The 23,764-nt window shown below is 45.5% G+C and overlaps 1 protein-coding gene across 2 annotated transcripts in view; it reads right to left on the bottom strand.

The window, feature by feature from the left end:
* PRKN (parkin RBR E3 ubiquitin protein ligase) overlaps positions 1 to 23,764 on the bottom strand; it is a 1,259,306-nt gene that overhangs the window by 546,032 nt on the left and 689,510 nt on the right. For both annotated transcript variants that reach the window (XM_073337855.1, XM_073337854.1), the window contains one exon: positions 12,626 to 12,741. In XM_073337855.1, the coding sequence (XP_073193956.1) occupies positions 12,626 to 12,741 (116 nt within the window). The remainder of the gene's footprint in view (positions 1 to 12,625; positions 12,742 to 23,764) is intronic.

Below are 23,764 nucleotides of genomic sequence, written 5' to 3' on the forward strand. Positions count from 1 at the left end.
TCCTTGAGGAGGCCATTTAGGGATCTGGGGCAAAAATTGGGGATTAGTCCTGCTTTGAGCAGGGGGTTGAACTAGATGACCTCCTGAGGTTCCTTCCAGCCCTGATGTTCTATGGTTCTATGATTCTAACTCTGACCTTCTCATATCCAAACACCCCTGTGTATGCTCTCTCTCCCCCTCACACACACACTCCTTTGCTACCTGCTTTGTGAACAACGCTTTAAGGCCAGAAGTTAGGAGCAGAAACACTTCCTATATATTCTGTACATTGTCAGTCTCTCTCATTTTTTCCTCAAGCTACTCTCGCTGCTTTTATTTTTCAGGGTCCTCTTTTAAGGCACTGGCTGTGAAGCCCAATTCTTTCTGTTCCTGTGAGTGGCATTTAAAAAAAAAATCTCTTTCATATTGCTTATTCCATTGTAACTTTCACACAATAGTCCTTATACAAGCTCTACAGAATTGTCATCAACAACAAAATAGAACAATACATTATATATAAAATTAGATACTTGTTAAAATGTATTCATTTTAGTACTTATTGGTATGTATACATTATAACCAGCATCTTAGCTATGCTGCATTCAAAAAATTTTCATGCATTAAAAGATATTTATTATTTCCAGCTATTTGCATGTATACTTGAAAATGACATTTATCTGCATATCGATCAACAACTCATCAACAGACATTACTATTACTAGATGACATTTCATTAATGACTTTTTATAATAGTGACTTTTTTGTTGTTTTTTAAGAGGACAGACATTTGTCATATTCCTTCTAAACACTTCTCACTCTTCCACACTGTCCCTTGGAGTATGAAACTGAAAACTGCTATCTTAGCATGTTTTTTCCCCTATCCATTGCAAATTCACACTCACTTTCTTAGTGTTGTAGTTCACGAATGGTGAGTATCACAGTTAGGAGGTAATTTCCCTGTATTCCCCCTCTGTGGTCCACAAAGGGCTCGTCAGCCATCACCTCTACTGAGTGAAGGCATGTCTCCCTCCCTCCTGACTGGGAGTTCAAGGCTCCACAGCTCCCTGGTTTTACACTGTGATACCCCAGCAAGCCGGACTGACATCTGTGCTTTGCTTTCTCTCCAGAGGCTATGACCCTTGTACTGCCCACAGTTATAAATTACCACATAACTCTCTCTAAACAAGCACACTAATTCTTAATGTGAAAGCATTACAGAGAAAACATTAAAAACCATGATAAAAAATTAAGCAGAGTGACAGTTTTAAGTAATTATTTTACATTTCTGTAAAAAAAAATCTGCAATGCTTTAATAAATGAAATAACAGTGACTAATAACTACCAATGACTGATCATACTTTGAATACAGTCATGCTGATAGATATTCTCACAAAAGATTAGGATCCAAAACCACCATATCTTGTATAGGATAGATCCAGATAACTGACAACTTTCAGACAGATACTTTCCAGGTGGGAGTGCGTTAATTAATTCTCTGTGTTATGTAGTATACTTTATTAAGTAGATATAAGCAGAGGAGCCTGCAAAAATAGTTCTCTGTAAAATCTGTGCCAGAAACAATAATTGCAGAGAAGAACCTTAATTGTTAAGACACATGTAATTAAAAGTCCACTTATTACTGGCAATATACTCTGCATCCTGCAGACTTCATGTGAAACGAATGACAAAAACCCAGGTTGAGAGAAGAGCTGTATATCTTGCATCAATATAGCTATGACAAATTACAGAGATTGTTGCGACACTTGTATGTGGATTTTCTTTTTATTCTGAATCAGATTTCAAAAGTAAAAATTAAAAAATGTAACTCAAGGTGCTTCTTTTTATACCTGTGGTAAACAATGCTGCCTACAGGCCTCCTTCCTCTGTGCCCCAAGTCAACTACCGCCTAATGAGCAGTAGTTTGAGGGGCTCTCACTGCACCAGGGGAAGACGAAGAGGGAGTTATGATGGAGTGCTGTTCATTCGAACTAGGAAGAGATGGAGGGGCTCTCCCTCTGCTTTCAACAGAGAAGAGCTATGCTCCTTCCTCCCTCCCACCCACCTGCCCTCTGCTTACCTTAACCACTGCCAATGAAGGATATGTACAAGCTAACACCCCAGTAGCTTTCTCACAATGCTTTACTAGAGGTTAGAAGAGACTGGATGTTAAGCAGTACAGCATTTGGATGCAAGGGCAATGCTAATCTTAAAAGATTCGGAGGCAAAACAGCAGGAATTGCAATGCTGACCAGTCACTGCCAGCGGGTGCTACTATATACCAGCAGTGAAAGTGAGATGAAAAGATAAGGCGGCTGATTTTCATGCATAAGCACTTCTAATGTTTTCAGGAAGTCCTGTTGATGCAGCTGCTTGCCTCCAAGACCCACAGTGTTTCCCATCGGAGAAATGAAGGTCACTTACTAGCATTCATAGAATCATAGAATATCAGGGTTGGAAGGGACCTCCGGAGGTCATCTAGTCCAACCCCCTGCTCAAAGCAGGACCAATCCCCAATTAAATCATCCCAGCCAGGGCTTTGTCAAGCCTGACCTTAAAAACTTCTAAGGAAGGAGATTCTACCACCTCCCTAGGTAACGCATTCCAGTGTTTCACAACCCTCCTAGTGAAAAAGTTTTTCCTAATATCCAACCTAAACCTCCCCCCACTGCAACTTGAGACCATTACTCCTTGTCCTGTCCTCTTCTACCACTGAGAATAGTCTAGAACCATCCTCCCTGGAACCACCTCTCAGGTAGTTGAAAGCAGCTATCAAATCCCCCCTCATTCTTCTCTTCTGCAGACTAAACAATCCCAGTTCCCTCAGCCTCTCCTCATAAGTCATGTGTTCCAGACCCCTAATCATTTTCGTTGCCCTTCGCTGGACTCTCTCCAATTTATCCACATCCTTCTTGTAGTGTGGGGCCCAAAACTGGACACAGTACTCCAGATGAGGCCTCACCAATGTTGAATAGAGGGGAACGATCACGTCCCTCGATCTGCTCACTATGCCCCTACTTATACATCCCAAAATGCCATTGGCCTTCTTGGCAACAAGGGCACACTGCTGACTCATATCCAGCTTCTCGTCCACTGTCACCCCTAGGTCCTTTTCCGCAGAACTGCTGCCTAGCCATTCGGTCCCTAGTCTATAGCTGTGCATTGGGTTCTTCCATCCTAAGTGCAGGACCCTTATTGAACCTCATCAGATTTCTTTTGGCCCAATCCTCCAATTTGTCTAGGTCCCTCTTTTGTATCCTATCCCTGCCCTCCAGTGTATCTACCACTCCTCCTAGTTTAGTATCATCCGCAAATTTGCTGAGAGTGCTATCCACACCATCCTCCAGATCATTTATGAAGATATTGAACAAAACCGGCCCCAGGACCGACCCCTGGGGCACTCCACTTGACACCGGCTGTCAACTAGACATGGAGCCATTGATCACTACCCGTTGAGCCCGACAATCTAGCCAGCTTTCTACCCACCTTATAGTGCATTCATCCAGCCCATACTTCTTTAACTTGCTGACAAGAATACTGTGGGAGACTGTGTCAAAAGCTTTGCTAAAGTCAAGAAACAATACATCCACTGCTTTCCCTTCATCCACACAACCAGTAATCTCATCATAGAAGGCGATTAGATTAGTCAGGCATGACCTTCCCTTGGTGAATCCATGCTGGCTGTTCCTGATCACTTTCTTCTCATGCAAGTGCTTCAGGATTGATTCTTTGAGGACCTGCTCCATGATTTTTCCAGGGACTGAGGTGAGGCTGACTGGCCTGTAGTTCCCAGGATCCTCCTCCTTCCCTTTTTTAAAGATTGGCACTACATTAGCCTTTTTCCAGTCATCTGGGACTTCCCCCGTTCGCCACGAGTTTTCAAAGATAATGGCCAATGGCTCTGCAATCACAGCTGCCAATTCCTTTAGAACTATCGGATGCAACTCGTCCGGCCCCACGGACTTGTGCACATCCAGCTTTTCTAAATAGTCCCTAACCACTTCTTTCTCCACATAGGGCTGGCCATCTACTCCCCATGTTGTGATGCCCAGCTCAGCAGTCTGGGAGCTGACCTTGTTAGTGAAGACAGAGGCAAAAAAAGCATGGAGTACATTAGCTTTTTCCACATCCTCTGTCACTAGGTTGCCTCCCTCATTCAGTAAGGGGCACACACTTTCCTTGGCTTTCTTCTTGTTGCCAACATACCTGAAGAAACCCTTCTTGTTACTCTTGACATCTCTTGCTAGCTGCAGCTCCAGGTGCGATTTGGCCCTCCTGATTTCATTCCTACATGCCCGAGCAATATTTTTATACTCTTCCCTGGTCATATGTCCAACCGTCCACTTCTTGTAAGCTTCTTTTTTATGTTTAAGATCCGCTAGGATTTAATGTTTAATTAATGTTTAATGTTTAATTTTTATGTTTAAGATCCACTAGCATTAAAGTGGACATGGTTCACATTTCGAAGTATCAATGTCAATAAAATGTTCTCTATATTTTTGTAGATATCTGTTCCCAAACATTACAACTAAATAATCTGAATTCTTTTGTGCTTTCACTGAATGCATTTTGGAGGCCTAACCCAATTAGTAACAGTTCTTAGTCTGATGTTTGATGAATTTGTTATTTTACCTTGTCATAAATATAAAGGGAAGGGTAAACACCTTTAAATCCCTCCTGGCCAGAGGAAAAGCCCTTTCACCTGTAAAGGGTTAAGAAGCTAAGGTAACCTCGCTGGCACCTGATCAGAATGACCAATGAGGAGACAAGATACTTTCAAAGCTGCGGGGGCGGGGGGAACAAAAGCTCTCTCTGTCTGTGTGTTGCTTTTGCCAGGACTAGAGCAGGAATGCAGGTCAGAACTCCTGTAAAAAGTCAGTAAGCAATCTAGTTAGATATGCGTTAGATTCTGTTTTGTTTAAATGGCTGATAAAATAAGCTGTGCTGAATGGAATGTATATTCCTGTTTTTGTGTCTTTTTGTAACTTAAGGTTTTGCCGAGAGGGATTCTCTATGTTTTGAATCTTATTACCCTGTAAGATATTTACCATCCTGATTTTACAGAGGTGATTCTTTTACTTTTTCTTTAATTAAAATTCTTCTTTTAAGAACCTGGTTGCTTTTTCATTGTTCTTAAGATCCAAGGGTTTGGGTCTGTGTTCACCTATGCAAATTGGTGAGGATTTTTATCAAGCCTTCCCCAGGAAAGGGGGTGTAGGGCTTGGGGGTATTTTGTGCGAGAAAGACGTTTCCCAGTGGGCTCTTTCCCTGTTATATATTTTTAGACGCTTGTTGGTGGCAGCAATAAAGTCCAGGGACAAAATAGTTTGTACCTTGGGGAAGTTTTAACCTAAGCTGGTAAAAATAAAGCTTAGGGTTTTTTTCATGCAGGTCCCCACATCTGTACCCTAGAGTTCAGAATGGGGAAGGAACCTTGACATACCTAAATTGATTTTTAAGAAATCCCATTAATTTCAAGAGGAGCATTAAAAGGGAAAGTGTTAGACTTGTTGCTTTTGGTCACAGTATTTAGGAAAGACAGATTTAATACTTAATACAATCTTCTTTTTTAACCCCCTTTGATCTTCAAGGTCCTGTGACAAAGTTCCTCCTCTGCCTTGGTGGGTCCTCAGTAAAACTACCACATGTACATTGTCATATTTTCTGCAAGAAGTATTTTAGAAAAAATACATCATGTCTCAAAAGCTTCAACATAGTACTTGACTGTATATCCATCCCCTATTAATATTGCACAAATTTTTATAAGCCAGGTTGTCCACAGAAAAAAAGAAAATCAAAATAATTTCTTTAAAGATCTTTTCTAACAAACACAATGCTGAGATATCTTACCTCAAAATAATATGCAGTGCTTATATTCATTAGTGGGTAGCACACTGCAGGCAGTAAGGGGTCTGAGTCACTTTCTACTCCACTAATACTGTCATTAAGGGTAAAGAAAATCCTTATTGGGGAGTTCCAACAGTCTTCTGATATGCACGTAAGATCCCAGAGACTAAGAATCCTGCACAGCTGGGATCTTTAGATAATGCAGATGTTTCTAGCTCTGATGGTTTGTGAAACATTGCACCATTAAACCAGTGTGTGATCCAGGATTTCCTCAGTCCTGGCCCTTAGAACAAAGTAATCGAGAAGGGAAACACTACAAAAGTTAGAGGAGGGAAATCATTTTTCAGCATTTTTTCCTTTTTATAAAAGCATTCAGTTGAAAGCTCTTTGGAGGTTTTGGATACTAGAGCTGGATTAGTGAGCAGAGTGTCCCTAATATCATGCTGAAGCATTAGTTCATTATTGACTCAGGGAGAAGAGTGATACCTATTCCATCTCAAACAGTACTTCCTATGAAGTGAGCTGTAGCTCACGAAAGCTTATGCTCAAATAAATTGGTTAGTCTCTAAGGTGCCACAAGTACTCCTTTTCTTTTTTTAGTACTTCCTATAGCACTTTTCCTTTGAGTTCTTCTATCCAAATACTGACCTTTTCCAATCCTTTTCTGCCTGTGAAGTCTAGCACAACTTGAAATGATTTGGCTGCAAGGAATTTTGACAAGCTTTTACCTTCCATTTATCCTTGAAGGTAAGAACACCTTGTAATAGTGAAATCAAGCAATCTCACTGGCTCCAGCAATAGGAATGCATTAAAAAAAAAATCCCCTGCTTGCTTACAAAAAAATCTAACCTGGGAACAATTTTTTTTCATTGTTTTTCCTCTCTCTGTTTAGTATATATTTTCAGGATTATGAAATGAGTATTTGTAAAATAAAAAATGTAAACTTTGATCAATACAACAGCAAATACCTCTCCTTTTGGGGAATTCTTCCTCTGTACTAAATAATGGCAAGCTCTATATATCTTTATACCTACACATCTCTTGGAATGCTAAAAATAATGGTGCCTTTAGGAATTGTACACTACCTAGTTTGTGAAAGATGACGTGAGGCACTTTTGCTCTGTACATTTTATTTTTATATTGCTTAACATTGTTGTTATTTCTGAGCCTGATTTACAGTTACCCAGGGGTACTCATAACCCTTTTGATGTTATTTCTACTGGAAACAGTTGACAAAAGCAGATTTTCCCTTAAGGATTGGCCAGTTTCAGTGCTTGTTTCAAGTTTCTGCTGTTTGCTCAATCCATTAAGAGCTTCTTCAAAGACATAAAATAGCAGCCCATCACCTTGAATGCTACAAGAAAAAAAATGTGTGTATAAAGACTGCCAACTCACACTTTCACTCTGCTGTAGATAAGCAGAAAACATTGACATATAACACACTACCTGGAATACTGCCTATGGATTTAGCATAACTCTGTAAGAGGTTTCGGTTCTGAAGTATTTCACTGTCGGTCAGAGCTGCATGAAAATATTCATATCAGATATAAACCCAGGGCAAATAGACAGTGTGCCTAATGCAAGCTTGAGACTAAAAATTGGTGATGGGTTTAAACATTACTTCTACTTTGTATTTTTTCTGCATATCAGAGTATACTGCTGCTTTAAATAAAATTTTTTTCATGAGCTTTGCACTGCATGCTGAAGCTAAGGTAGCATATACAGTCTGTGCCAAGCTTCTCGGGGCTTAAAGTGCTCGGCATGTGGTGCACTAACTATATATGATCATAAAACACAACTAGAAAGTAGACCTCACTGGTCAGCAATTCTCAGACCTGAGCTATGTACTGACAAGTGACTACTACAAAAAAATCATTAATAAATCCCCACCCAAAAATCTTTGTTAGGTGAAACTAAGGTTGTAGCTATATATAAATGTTTTATGTTTTTATTAGACTTCCAAGAACACTAGAGTTAAAAGAAAGAATTAGAAACTCAGGAAATGAAGATTTTACAAAAAAACCACAAATATTTGGAAGTACGGAAGGTCATAGTTACCTCTGCCCTCCATTGATCCTTGCCTCCCATCTTTAGTCCTTTGTAAAATGTGTTAAATTTGGATGAAGGACTTTTTCTAAAGTCTCAGGAATCCACAGACTACAGACCAGGACATCTTAAATTTGGAGAAGGCACTCTACTTATGCAACTTGCAAGTGGAACATCAAAAATGTGCCTCAGATAGCATTTATAAATGGCTTTATGTATCTGTTGTTGACACACAAATCCTGTGTCTAATGATACTTAGATAACTGCCTGCCCAGTCACAGGACTGACTCCGTAAGGAAGAGTGGGGGACAATTACATTTAGTATTCTATCAGTTTAATCAACAATTTGAAAAACAGTTTTTCTTCTGTGAAGCGTATAATGACAACAAAGAAAGCCATAGTTGACACAACCACCATACGTTTGAAAGTAAATTGTTCTTGTCTTGGTGGTCAGTGATAAAATGAAAGTATTATGAGTGGATATGGTAGCCTGAGCATTTCATTATTTCAGGCCTTCATTACAGAAGCAGAGTTAAGGTCATCTGGGTACCTCAAATATAAATTTTCACACTTACAAATGCTTGGGATTCTTATAAGACAACTGTTTCCTGGATTTCTACAAGTTTTGAAATCTAACACCTGAAAAGTAATCAACACTCAGTGTAATAATGTGTGTCTGCACGGTTAACTTAATCTTAACGTATGCAAGTGGCAGTGCATTTCCTTGTTTGTTTGTTTTTTCAAATGGTCCTAAGATCGCCCATAGAAGAGGTCTGTTTCTACAGATGCCAGAAGGGCCACAAGACAAGAAGTCCTGATTCAGCAGACCTTAGGAAGCCCTTGGAACAAGGGTGGGCATACCCTCTTATTCTTTTCACAATAATTTCTCTGCTACCCCCACCATCCTATGGAGGGAGTCCTGATGCTGCAGACCTCCCCTGGGCCTGAAAAATTGAGTCTTACTCCTAAGAATTTTGGAGGTCCTCGGAATCATGGCACCCCTCCTGTAGGGTCAAATAGGTTCATCGAAGTGGTCTTCCCTCCTGTTAACCCACTGTACATAGGGACTAGGGCTGGGAAAATAGAGCCGGCATGAGGTCTGAGGGGTTAGAAGAAGCAAGGGAAGGAAGGAAGGGAACCTCTTCCCTAACCTACTGTACCTCCTGGTGCTCCCTGACTGCACTGGAAGGTGTCCTGGGGAGTGAGACAGCCACTTCCACTCCTGCGGATTCCTTGGCCCTGTGCAGGGAGACCCACGGCATGAATAGTCCTGTTGCCACTCTGATCTAGCTGGAACATATGGTATGTCTTCACTACAGATTTAATTCAGGCGATCAACACTTGGCTTAGCCTAGTCTGGGGGTAAGTTGCCACTCTGCAAAGCCATACCCAAGTTACTGGGTCCTCACTAGTGCTGCGTTCACCAGTGTGTATTGCTGGGACACCTCTCATGCTTCTTTGTCTTGCAGTAAATTGAGCTGCTCTATGATTCTTTCCCATTGAATTGTGGAAGAACTGGTCTGTCCTGAGCACATAGGGAAATTGTGGGAAGGCTTTTGATTACTATCAGCACTCAGATGATTTATCCTGTACCTTCACTATAAAGTGGGCAGGTTTCCCAGTTCGAGTGAAAGGATCATATAGCCTATACCTGACGATAGATCAGCTAGGCTAGGTTAAAAGCACCATTGAACATGGGTGAGAGTATTGCATGTGTGGATGGGAGGGTGATTAGAGGAAACACCTGAGTAAGAGCCTGAGTTAACTATGGCAGGAGGATCCTCCATCCATCACCATTCCACACTGCTTTTTGGTCAGCAGTTTCAAAATGGATAAAATGGGAAGTTGGCATACAGATTGGGGCAGCATCAGTATAGTTTAGCTTCCTTAAATGTATAATTCTGTACTGGAAAATGTTTAGTTTTATTGTAAGTTTAACCTTAACTCTGAATTTCCTGGTGGTAGTGGGGCAAGATTTGTTTTGGAACTACAGCATTGTAAGGGTTTTACTCTTATTTATTAAAGAAAAGTTAAAACTGAGGGAACATAAAATACTTTTTTGGTTGAGGACTTATTTGGTTTTCTTACAAATGTTTTAGTGTGGGAATGGGGAGAAGCTGGAGGCGCATTCCCCACTTCCTATGGGCTTCCTCCAGTCTGCTAGGGCAGAGCAGACCTTAGGAGGTACACAGAAACAGGGCTCTGACTGATTAAATACATTATAACCCTGATGAGTCTTCAGAAGCTCACTGGAGGACTCTCTACTCCTCAGAAATTAGGAGGGTCATGGGGCCCTCATAAGGTCCACTGGCCAAGTACTCCTTCCCTTCCTCTCTTCCCCTGACAAGCCTTAGGAACCTTGTTTATGTCTGGTCAGATAAAATCAGATTGTCAGCACTCAACAAGACAAAACAGGATTCTCAATCTGCACTCCCAACTAGGATTCCTCAGGGACTGGCAATGCTATTTAGGAACAATTACAAAATCACAGAAATGTAGATTTGGAAGAGACCTTGAGAGGTCTTGTAATCCAGTCCCCTATGCAGAGGCAGGACTAAGTAAAATTATACCATCCCTGACAGACGTTTGTCTAAGTTGTTCTTAAAAAGCTCCAATGAGGGGGATTCAACCACTTCGCTGGGAAGCCTATTCCAATGCTTAACTACCTATATAGTTAAATGAGATAAAAAAAATCCTACATCTCCTTTATTGCAGATTAAGCCCATTAAAACTTTTTGTCCTACCTTCGGTGGACATGGAGAACAATTAATCACAATCCTCTTTATAACAGTCTTAGCATATTTGAAGACTGTTGTTAGGTCTCCCCCTCAGTCTGCTTTTCTGAAGACTCAACATGCCCAGGGTTTTTTTTTTAAACTTTTCCTCATAGGTCAAGTTTTCTAAACATATCATCATGTGAGTTGCTCTCCTCTGGACTCTCTCTAATTAGTCCTAAACTGTGGTGCCCCAAACTAGACACAGTACTTCAGCTGAGGCCCACTAGTGCAATGTAGAAAGGAACAATTACCTCCCATGTCTTAAATATGACATTCCTGTTAATACACACCAGAATGATATTTGATACAGGTAATTTTCCCTCTGTTAAAATTCACCCCTTCTTGTCAACTGTTGAGAATAGGCCACTTCCACCTTAATTGAATTGGCCTCATTAGCACTGACCCTCCACTTTGTAAGGCAACTCCCATCTTTTCATGTGCTGTAATATATATACCCCTTACTGTATTTTTGACTCCATGCATCTAATGAAGTGGGTTTTAGCCCACAGAAGCTTATGCCCAAATAAATCTTAGTCTAAAGTGTCACAAGGACTCCTTGTTGTTTTTGCTGATACAGACTAACACGGCTACCACTCTGAAACCTTACCTATGGAGTGGCATTAGTGCCTAACCACTGGTATAAGTTATTAAAGTAATAAACTACAGAATGCCTGCAAGATGAATTTTAAAAAGAGACAGATTACACTGTTATAAATCCCAAGCATATGTGAAGTGATGGACACCATACTATTCTTTTCAAAGCACACTTATCTTTTAGCCTATCAGTAATACTCATTTTCTTCAGTCAACTACTGTCAGCAACCAGTCATACTCTGTCAATGCAGCAGCAAGCACTGAAAAACAGCTTAATGTAGTATATTGCACTGTGTCTGGGATGAGGTAAGAACATCCCATTATCTTCAACCAGAAATTCATTTACAGAAATCCCTTTTTAGTCCTAGACAAACTATTTGGAGATAGTTTAACTCACCCTTCATGATCTCTTATAATAAAAACCCTGGCTTTGCATATTTTGAAAACTTGCACATTTCTACTCTTGCAAGCTGCAGACCACTCAATGCTGAGATATAATAATTATTTATTTATAGGGAATAGTATGGTGTTATCAGTTATGTGATGCCTCTCCAATATTTCTCATAAACAGATGCACATGCACTGGGAAAATATGCAGAAAAGAATTCGGATGTCTAATGACTATCTTTGTTTGGAAGCCACTTCTGTTTAATAATCAGAAAGTAATCATACCAGCATCCTTGCTTCCCTAATAAGCATGTCACATTACTTTTTTCTTTAAGATCACAAAGTCAATTAAAGACAAAATTGAGGGATAAGATATAACAAATTTTCAATCAGATGCACCAGACACTTGAAATCAATTACTGGAAAGTGTTATAAATCATGGGATTGTTTGTATTAAAATCACTGACAAGCAACTGATTTTTAATCCACATATTTACAGTTAGTGTTTTTCTAATATAGGATATTGAATATCACATACTGTGGCCAGTTTGTAAGTTAGATCTTGCATCAAAAGGAATTTTGTTTAGTTATATTAAACAATTAAAGAAACGGGGGGGGGAGAGGGGGGTCTTCATAAGGCTCAGTTTCCCTTTTCATGGGAACATTTCTTGCGCTCAGAAATTTGGCCCAAAATGTTACGCTCCAAAAATGACTTACGGGGACAAATCTGATCACTTGTGCCACTACCTTGTTGACTTCAAGTGGTTAAGGGCACAAGTGATCAGATCTGCACCTGCATTTCAACTGTGTCTACAAGCTGTAGATCTTATTTATGTTGGCAAAACAGAAGAACACAATTAGAAAAAATTAACACATAGTCTATCATTACACCAAAGAAGGAAAAAATGGAGGAAAGAAAAACAGGAAAAAGAAACTTCAGAAATAAGTACTTTGAAGCACTGAAATTGTGTCTCTGTGATACTCTACACAGTACTTACCTAATATCTGTGCACGTTATACATGTGATATGCCGGCTGTTTGTTGTAATGAGGTTCAAAGCCACAGATGTTTCATTGTCAGAAGTTGGGTGTGCTCCACATTTAAAATAAAACTCCTGAAATATTGAAGGAGAGATAAAGAGAAGATTACATACCTGTAGCTCATGTCTTCTCTTTATCTTAGTCTAGTTGACATCTGAGACAGCAGAAAGAAAATCACCACTGCCAGCACTAAGGGGGGGTATTCATTACAAATGATTTAAAATGAATTCCCTGCAAAAACTCCTTGCTAGGCACATATTTTGTTCTTTGCAAAAAAACCCTAATGAAGGCCATATCCCATACTGCATAGTTTCAATATTAGTAGTACACAGTATGATTTTCTGGATCCATAGAGAAAAAGTACCACATGAAACCACATGAGGTCCGGGCATTATGATGCATGATGCTACACACTATAACATATTAATGCTTTTCCTCAAATGTTCATCACAAAAGTTACTGTCATATGAAAACTAAGGATAGTATTTATAATGCCTTGCTCTAAATAAGTGAAGACTGGTCTTATTTCTGTGACAATGGAAGCCTATATAGTATCGCATTACCAGTATCAGAGTAACAGCCGTGTTAGTCTGTATTCGCAAAAAAAGAAAATGAGTACTTGTGGCACCTTAGAGACTAACCAATTTATTTGAGCATGAGCTTTCATGAGCTACAGCTCACTTCATCGGATGCATACAGTGGAAACTAACAAGAAGCTCCAGCTCCCCAACTAAGAACACATTTTACATTAACCACTGTATTTCAGTTAAGTTACTCTAGACTAGTTTTATTCTATACAGCTTCTTATCTCACCCTCATCAGCCCAGTATTGGAGTACCTTTCAGCAGTCCATTAAGCAACATGACTAACATCTGTTGTGTGAGTTGTTCCCTTTCATCCTCTCCTGAAAAGGAAGATTGTGGGTATAGTGTTGAATGCTGGTTTGTGGGGCTCATCCCTCGGGAGGTGGGGGGGACACAATGAGATCATCAGGGGTGTGGAAGGTGGGCCATGGGGCTGCAGCCAGTGAGGTGGCCTGGCTAGGCAGGGCAGCTGCAGGGAGGGCACACAGGGAGTCTGCAGCAGTCAGGGAACGGGGAAACTGCCCTGTACACCCAGCCTGCCACAGTCCTTCATATTTTAAACCCACTGGACCCCGTGAGAATGAAAGCCTCTGGACAGTGAGGAGGGAAGGGGAAGGAGCCCTGGTCCACTACATGCTGCCATGGGCTCCTCATGAAATTGTGCCAGCCAGGTCCTGCCACCGTGCCAGGAGGGAGCCGTCCACACTGCTCATTGAGTCACTTTCTGCCCCAGATGGACAGGAATCACAAGGGAGCACTATGACTCCCATGAAGAAGCAGGGGGAGGCCACACAACTAAAAAAAAATCTGGGAATCTTGAGTGTAGAGGGATCCATCACTGGCTGGTGTGCCCTCTCCTGGGTGGTCATGGCACAGCAGCCACCTTTAGTCCATTGCCCTCGGGGGGCAGCTCCTTGGGCCACTCAGTATTTGGTTCCTTCTTGCAACTCAGCCTTACTGAGCTTAGAGCCTCACTGCTTCTAGAGTAACCATTAAGTCCAACCAAACACCCAAAGGCTTAGTGCCCACATAGCAGGTCTTCAGTCCTGATCTGGGCTTAACAGTCCTTGCCCCTTTCCTCCTGAGACTTACACTGCCCTTCCTGTGAGTGCCCGGTAGGGACCCCAGGCCTGTTCTCTGCTCCAGGCTCCTGCCCAGAGAACTTGTAATAAGCAGCAAGAGTCTGTTTTTCATGATCCCTCGCTGGTTCCCTGGCTGTTTCCTACTTTTACCTGCATGAAAGTGTCTATCCTGGAGTTGCGCCCTCCAGTCTTGTCTCTGTGCAGCTTTTCTTAGCCTGTTGCTAAGGAGCTTTCTCAGGGTATCCCCAAGCTTCTCTGGCTGCTGCCTAGAGACACTTTGCCCCTGCTGCGGTCTCCTTTCAGGACCAGGGTACAAGCTCCCTACTACAGCTCTGCTTTCTCAGATCTCCTCCTGGGCCCTGCAGCCCTTCCTTTACCAGAACCACCCCCTCTGGTTCTCTACAGCTGGGTCTAATTGTCAATTAGCATCTCCCCTCCTGCTGCCACAGACTGGACTAATTGGGCCCTCAGGCTCCCTCTTAACCCTATATTTGCCAATGTCGAGAACATGTCCCTTCACAATAGTGTAGTGCAGGGGTTGTCAAACTTCATCGCACCGTGACCCCCTTCTGACAACAAAATTACACGACCCCAGGAGGCGGGACCAAAACCTGAGCCTGCCTGATCCCCGCTGCCCCAAGTGGGGTGTGGGTGGGGGCGCAAAGCCAAAGCCGGACTGCCACCACCCTGGGCAGAGGGGGATGGGGGCAAAGCTCAAGTCCAAGCCCAAGGGCTTTAGCCCCAGGCGGGGGAGCCTGTAACCTGAGCCCCACCACCCAGGGCTGAAGTCCTTGGGTTTTGGCTCTGGGCAGTGGAGCTGGGCTTTGGTCCCAACAAATCTAATGCCAGTCCTGGCAACCCTATTAAAACAGGGTGGCGACCCACTTTGGTGTCCTGACCCACAGTTTGAGAACCACTGGTGTAGTGTTTTGTTTTGATAGGGTTTGATTTCAGAGGTTTATTTTTTGTGGGGGGGTGTTAAATTTACACACTGGCATGTGTTTATACTGACATATTGTCAACAGTTACTGGGGGCTAAATCATGGTCCCATAATGTTCCATAAGGTTGGAATTAGATCCGTAGGCCCCTTTTTGGATGAGCTTTTGCCTTTCTGTCTTCCCGCCCCTTCTCTGGCCCCAATTCAGCAAGGTACTTAAGCACAAACTTAACTGTAAGCATGTGAATAGCCCAGTGGAACTAGTTGCATGTTCAGAGTTATGCTTGCGCTTACATATATTGCTGCACTGGGGCCTCAACTTATTTTAAACCTTGTTTCTTTTATATGTAGTTCAATCTTTGCAGTAATTCACTGATTTTTTAGTTTTAGTGAAACAATTTGGATTTTTTTATTTTAATTCAGTCCTGTGAGTTTCTACTTGCTTTACTACTTCACTTCCCCAGTACCATGAAGTATTGTGGTCACTCTATTTATAGAAGTAAAGGAATATTGACCGCCCAGTGTTCAAAGCAGGGAGATTAAGGGCATAGAAAATACAGAACAGAAAGAAAACTTTTGGTAAAAGTGATTCACCCACTAGTAATATACCTTGCATTTGTCCACAAGCAAAAAGAAATATTGAGCAATAAAAATGGCGAGCTCTAAAACACATGAAATGGCTTTAGACATAGAGTCTTGCGCTTTTTTTTTTTAAAGCATCCTTATTTCTCTGGCACAGAATTTAATACTATTTTTATCTCTGTTTGCTTTATTGCAAGCACTGCCAACAATCATAAACTATGTCCTCACAGACAAAAGTGTGCAAAATCTAGTATATAGGTTTAATGGCTTTACAAGTTCTTGATACTCCTCAGAGGTGGTGCTAGCCCACTGGGGGCCATAAACAGGAATATTTTGTGCCCCCCTCCACACAACACATATTAATAATTAAAAGGAGGCCTGTAAGGGACCTCAGCCGGGGCTCCTCCCTCAGCGGAGTGGTGGGGCACCACACTACCTCACTACACTCTCGGCTGGGTGGGGGAATACCCAGTCTATGGCCCAGACCCTCAGGCTAGGTCCCGCAAGCAGTTCGATATAAGCCCAGGCCCCGGGTCAGGGTGGGGCAGCAAAGAAACAGTCAGGTGCTCATGCCCTTAGTCGGAGGCTGAGCAAATAGTTCAACATAAGCCCAGGCCCTGGCTTTAGCAACCGGGGGACAGGGAGACTGCCACCCGCGAGGTGGGTGGCAGGGGGGACGCAGACCCACCCACTCCACTGTGTCCCAGCCCGGGGCCCTAGCAGTGGTCAAAGACCTGCTGCTGTGTCAGTGGCGATTCTGGCTGCAACACACTGATGTTGGCTCTGGCAGTGCTGCAGACATACTGGGGTCGGCTGCCCCCAGGCTACTTCCGGACTCCCCCTCCTAGGGTACCTGGGTCAGGGTGGTGTCCTCGGAGGGCTCCAGCACCATGGGCTCCTCTGGTTCACCAGTGTGGGGTAGGCTCGGCCGCTCCTCAGGGCAGCTGCCAAGGGGTAGACACAGCCGCTCCTTGGGGCGTCGATCAGCGTCAGGCCTCGGCCAGTCCAGCCAGTCCTCGGGTCGGCCGCGGCTTGCCGGGGTCTCCCAAGTCGGAGCCAGGCCAAGGACGTCTGGCCTCTCCAGCTGCTGTTGCCCAACTGAGCTCAAGGGTTGGACTTTTCTACTTCCTGTCCTACGCCTTGACCTCTGAGGGGCGGGCGCAGGATCCATTGGCTCCACCCACTTTGGTGTCTGGGGTTTCGTCCCTCGGCGGGATGGTAGGGCACCACACTGCCTCACTACACACACACCCTCAAGTCTGGCTCCCGTTCTTCGGGGCCAGACCCTTCCAACTCTTCCACATGGGACAAGAAATCTGCATTCGCGTGGTCCTTACCTGCCCTATGGCGGACAGTAAAAGCATAGGGCTGCAGTGCTAGGTACCAACGCGTTAGTATCATATTATTATTTTTCATTTTGGCCAACCACTGAAGCGCGGCATGGCCGTGACCAGCATGAACGGGGCCCCACAGAGGTAGTATCGCAACGCATCACAGGCCCATTTCACTGCCAGGGCCTCCTTCTCTATCACCGCATAGTTCCGCTCTCGTGGAAACAATTTCCGACTGAGGTATAAGATTGAGTGTTCTTCTCCATCCACTTCCTGGGACAGAACAGCCCCAAGTCCTACCTGCGAGGTGTCCATCTGGAGGATGAACTCTCGGTTAAGGTCGGGGCTGTATAGGACAGTCTCATAGCAGAGACTGTCTTTGAGTGCCTGGAAGGCGTCCGCGCACTCTGAGGTCCACACTATATGTCGGGGGCTGTCTTTGGTCAAAAACCCTGTTAAATGGGCTGTGATCGATACGAAGCTGGGAATAAACTGCCGGTAGTAGCCCACAAGTCCCAGGAACTGGTGCACTTAGCACTTTGTGGTGGGTGGTAGGCAGGCCGCCAGGGCCTGAACTTTTCCCACGAGGGGTCTCACCTGTCCCCTCTCGATAGTGTACCCTAGATAGGTGGTCTCTTGCCATCCAATGCGGCATTTTTTTGGATTGGCGGTTAATCCTGCTGCCCGCAGGGACCTCAGAACCGCCGCTACCCGTTCCAGGTGGTTCTCCCAATGGCAGCTGTAAAATAACGACATCGTCCGGGTACGTGGTAGCGTACTTTCAGCGGGGTTGAAGGAGGCAGTCCATCAGCCCTTGAAACGTTGCCAAGGCCCCATGGAGACCGAAGGGCATTTGAGTGAACTGATACAGGCCCGTGGAGGTGGCAAATGCGGTCTTTTACCCGGATGCAGGGTCAAGTGGGATCTGCCAGTATCCTTTGCTCAGATCAAGGGTGGTGAGAGAGCGAGCCTCTCCTAAGCAGCCCAGCAGTTCGTCAACCCGAGGCATCGGGTACGCGTCGAATTTTGAAATGGCACTGACGTGTCAGAAGTCAATACAGAACCACTGCATGCCATCAGGTTTGGGTACCAGCACCACTGGGTTGCGCCACTCGCTTTGCGATGGTTCAAGGACCCCCAAGTCTAGCATAGCTTGAACTTCCTCCTCGACAACTTGCCGCATGCAGTGTGGCAAGGGCCTATTCGATTCCCGGATCACCACTCCAGGCTCCGTCTGAATGGTGTGGTGAACGAGGGTCGTGCGGCCCAGCTGGGCGGTGAAAGTTCTGGGGAACGCCTGCAAGAGGCACTAGGTCTGCTTACATTGCTCCTCGGTCAAGATTTCTCCAAGCTGGGGTGCTGAGGAGTCCTCGGTCAAGGGTACTCGGGGGCCCAATTAGGACTCCAGGGGGCAGGGGTTAATTAGAAGGCCCTCTCGTTCTCGCCAGGGCTTCAGGAGGTTAACATGGTACGGCTGAGTTTTCTTACGCCAGTCAGGCTGGTTAATCTCATAGGTGCCCAGTCTAACCTTTCGGACCACCTCATATGGCCTCTGCCAACAGGCCAATAGTTTTGATTCACTGGAGGGCAGGAGGAACAGGACCTGATCGCCGGGTTTGAAATTGCGGACCCAGGTCTCCCGGTTGTATGTTTGGGTCTGAGATTCCTGAGCTGCCTTCAAGTTCTACCAAGCTAGAGCTCCCATCTGAGCGAGGTGTTCTTGAAGCTGGAGGATGTACTTCAAAAGGCCCTAGGTTGGTGACGGGGCTTGCTCCCATGTCTCCCTCATGAGGTCCAGTAGCCCCCTTGGGCAACTTCCATACAATAGCTTGAAAGGGGAAAATTTTGTGGAGGATTGGGGTACTTCACTGATGGCCAGAAGCAAAGGTGGGAGCAGCTGGTCCCAGTGGTGTAGGTCCTCTGGAGCAAATTTACGTAGCATGTCTTTGAGGGTACAGTTGAACCATTCCACCAAGCCGTCGGTTTGCGGGTGGTAGATAGAGGTGGTGGTGGTTCTGGTGGTGATGCTCCATAGCGTGACGGCTTCGGGGAAATGGGTGGCGTAATCCACGATGACCAGCACGTACTGGAACCCAGCCATACTCTTCAGGAGGGGGCCCACCAAGTCCATGGCCACTCGCTCAAATGGTGTTTCTATGATGGGCATGGGAATCAGTGGGGCCTGAGGCGTCCGTGAGGGAGCAGCCAGCTGACATTCTGGAGAGGAATTATAATAGTTCCTCACCTCCTGGTGCATCCCGGGCCAGAAGAACTGTGTCAAAATTCGGGCGAGGGTCTTTTCCTGTCCCAAGTGCCCTGCTGCTGGAATGTCGAGGGAGAGTTTCATTACTGCTCATCGGTGACATCGCAGCACTAGCAGTTCGGTCTGGACCTCTCCAGTGTGGGGATCTTGTTCCACCCGATAGAGATGGTCACGGCGTAACTCAAAGTGGGGCTACACCTTTGCTCAGCATGGATCCATCAGGGTCCCATCAATGGCCGCTATCTGCTCATACGCTCGACTAAGGATAGGGTCTTCCCGTTGGTCCCAGCAGAAGTCGATGCTAACCCGAGATTCATCAGCAGACGTCAGCGCCGGGTCCTCGGGCTCTCCTCTCTGTCCATTGGGGTCCCTTCCACCCCCTCCTCTGTGTGGGTCTCAAGGCAGCTTTCCAGTGCTGGAGTGATTTCCGGGCCTTCCACGGCATCAAACAAAGGACCCCTGGGATCATGTCCTAGGATCATGGGGTAGGCTAGTCGCGGGGCCAGGCCAACCACCATCAGCCGCATGACCCCATCAACTGTTAGCCAGACTCAGGCACTGGCTTAGGGCCATACATCGTCATGAATACGCTGCAACTTGGTGGTCCCCAAGAGGAGGTCTGCTAAGAGGCCTAAGCTTTGGTGGATGAGGGTCTGACCGCAGCCTGAGTCAATCAGGGCCAGGGTCAGGCAATCCTTGACAACTACTAGCACTGTAATCTTGGTGGCCTGTGGCCCTCAGGTGCGGTTTTCCCCCGTGCAAACATGCCCGAAACAGCAGTCCATCTCAGTGCAGTCACGTTGCAAGTGTCCACATTTCCCACAGAAGAAACAGGGCCCGAGCTCTGGTAGTCTGGGCTGGGCAGATGTTCACTCGGGGCTCCTTGAGGGCTTCGATTGGTCCTTCTGACCACTGTCTCAGGGGCCTGAGGGGCTGGTCGAACCGGCCCCTCGGGACATTGATACCGGGGCTCCTGGCCCTGCAAAGAGTTTCGCAGCTCGACCCGGGCGCTCCCTTTCCCTCTAGGTTGGGGCAGTCGGGCCCTCATGGGTGGGCTCGAATAGCCGGTCCCACTGGGGCTTCAGCCCGCAAGGAAATCTTCCATTAGGGTGATGGCGGCAGTTAGCGTTGCAGGCCGATGGCTGAGGACCCAGGCCCTTCCTCGTGGTGAGAGGATGTGGACGAACTGTTCCAGGATGACTTGCACAGTGAGTTCATCTGGGGTTCGCCTCTCGGGTTGTAGCCACCGCTTGCATGCCTCCCTCAGCTCCTCGGCCACCAACCGGTCAAGCACCCGCGGTGTAGGTCAGATTCTGGAACCGCTGCTGGAAGGTTTCCAGGCTGACATCTAAGGCTTCTAGAATTGCCGCCTTTACCTGGGTGTAATCCCACGCGTCCTCCATGGATAGCCCCCGGTACACATCTTGGGCAGTCCCGGTCAGATATGGGCCCAGGAGGGTGGCCCACTGGTAGCGTGCCCCCCTTTCAAAAGTCACCAAAAAGGCTTCAGGGTCATCCTCCAGTCCCATTTTGGTTAGTCGCACCGGCACAGTGGGCCGGGGTGCCCCGGCAGTGTCTTCCGGCTAGGGCTCCGGGGGGCCATGGCAGTGCCACTGTCAGCTGCTGTATGCCTTGTCTCTGGAACTCCTGAATCTGCACCCCAAGGTCCCAAATCTGCTGCTGCTGGATCCCCAGTTGCTGGATGAGCTGCTGGAACTGGGCCGCTTGCTGTTGCTCCTAGCTCTCTGTCAGGAGCTTAAAAAGTCTGGATAAAATCCATGACTTCTTCGGGGGACAACGACCCCCCCCCCCGCCCCAGGCTCCTTCTCATAGGGGTCAAGGGCTCGTGCCCACGTTCTCCACCATGTGTAAGGGAACTCAACCGGGGCTCGTCCCTTGGCGGGGTGGTGGGGCACCACACCGCCTCACAACACTCTCAGCTGGGTTGGGAAATACCCAGTCTATGGCCCAGACCCTCAGGCTGCGTCCCACAAGCAGTTCAGTATAGGCCCAGGCCCCGGGTCAGGGTGGGGCAGCAACCAAACAGTCAGGTGCTCATGCCCTTAGTCGGAGGCTGAGCAAATAGTTCAACATAAGCCCAGGCCCTGGCTTTAGCAACCGGGGGACAGGGAGACTGCCACCCGCGAGGTGGGTGGCAGGGGGGACGCAGACCCACCCACTCCACTGTGTCCCAGCCCGGGGCCCTAGCAGCGGTCAAAGACCCACTGCTGTGTCAGTGGCGATCCCGGCCACAACACACTGACATTGGCTCTGGAAGTGCTGCAGCCAGACTGGGGTCGGCTGCCCCCGGGCTACTTCCGGACTCCCCCTCCTAGGGTACCTGGGTCAGGGTGGTGTCCTCGGAGGGTTCCAGCACCATGGGCTCCTCTGGGTCGCCAGTGAGGGGTCGACTTGGCCACTCCTCTTGGTAGCTGCCGAGGGGTAGGCTTGGCCGCTCCTCTGGGTGTCGATCAGTGTCAGGCCTCAGCTGGTCCCACCAGTCCTTTTGTCGGCCGCAACTTGCCAGGGTCTCCCAAGTCGGAACCAGGCCAAGGACGTCTGGCCTCTCCAGCTGCTGTTGCCCAACTGAGCTCCAGGGTTGGGATTTCTACTTCCTGTTCTGCGCCTTGACCTCTGAGGGGCAAGCGCAGGATCCATTGGCTCCGCCCACTTTGGTGTCGTGGGGAGGGTCGTCCCTGAGTGGGGTGGTGGGGCACCACACCGCCTCACTACAGGGCCCCCTTGAATTGCTTAAGCTGCTTATGCCTATCATCAGCTCTGATATTCCCTATCCTTTCTGTTGAGAGACAAAAGAACTTCCTTCTGATTCTGTAAATTTGATGAAGAAATATACAGTGAGAATGAGAGCAGGCTACAGAATAGCCTACAACCTACTCCCTGCAGAGTACAAGTAGATGACATTTGTCAAAATGGACTTCATATATACCTCAGTATGCATCCTAATTCAAATGGAAGGAGATAGAGAATTAATATTCCAATACATGCCTGCAATCAGACAGATGAAACCATGAAGAATACTAAGAAGCAAATCACAGGAAGATGCAAATACAGAACAGTGACTATATTTTGAAAGTCACAACCCTCACATGTCATAAAAACAGAGCAGTAAAAACAATGCTGTCAGACAAACTAATAAAGCTAATAGCTAGCTGCCAACTAGAACGATGTATTCTGTTTTCTTTTGGTTATTTCTTACAATACTGTGGTGGCTATTTTGTTCTAGTCACGTGTAAAGATCTCCTTATGAACATTTTCAGAAGTAACTTATCCATTTCATATTTCAACCTCTGGGATGTAGGAAGTGTTGTCTAGAGGTTAGAGCAAAGGATGGGCAGTCAAGAATCCTGGATTATATTCCCAGCTCTACACTTGACTTTCTTTGTCACTATGGGAAAGTCACTTACCTCCCTATCCCTTCAGTTTATCAATTTATGAAAATTTCTTTAAAATACTTCCTAGAAAGATGCGTTGTCACTCATAACTACATTTGCAAAACACTACAATATCTACTGAAAGGCATTTTGGAAGTATTATTTCAAATAACAAAAGAACACAATTAGCCTTAGAAGATATACAATGTACTAGGAGCTAGAAACCCATAGAGTAAACCACAATTTTTTAAAAAAATAAATGATAATTATAATAAAAATAAAGGACTGTTCTAAAATATAGAGAATTCACTCCTAGGTTTAGAGCCTATGAGCCATGTGTTAGCTCAGAGAAAGCGTTTATGGTTGGGATAGAAAAATTGAAGAAAAAAAGTGCTTTATAATGATCATGTTGAAAGTAGAGCAGCAACATAATGAAAATAACCCAGTTACAAAGCTTGTCTCCTAAGACCCTCCTCAAAGAAACAAAAGGTACAAACTGGAAGGAATGCGCTGTACTGCAAATCATGTCCTGTGACTGAAGTCCCTAAATACTTGCAAAAGTGACTGGAGTGCACATAGTGACGCATGTGGTATGTTGCATGTTACATGACTCGTTATACACAATGAGGAATATATGTGTATGCGTACACACACACACACACACACACACAGTGCACTCACTGCAATTGCCACTCTTACTGACTTGGCCCTCCGCAGGTCACTTTAAAGTCTCTCCCCTTCTGGGGTATCAATGTCTCACATGGACAGTGTTCCACACAACACAAGTCACCAATATGACATCTTCTGTCCCTCCAGGGTTCCTCTTTTATTCCACTCTTGTCAGAGCAGTAGCTTCAGAGCTTCTCTATGTGGCATTTTAACAAAGCTCCAAAAGCAAAACGCAAACTACAACAAAAGCAACTTC

This window comes from Lepidochelys kempii, chromosome 3, assembly GCF_965140285.1.
Source record: "Lepidochelys kempii isolate rLepKem1 chromosome 3, rLepKem1.hap1, whole genome shotgun sequence".
NCBI classification, from domain to species: Eukaryota; Metazoa; Chordata; order Testudines; family Cheloniidae; genus Lepidochelys; species Lepidochelys kempii.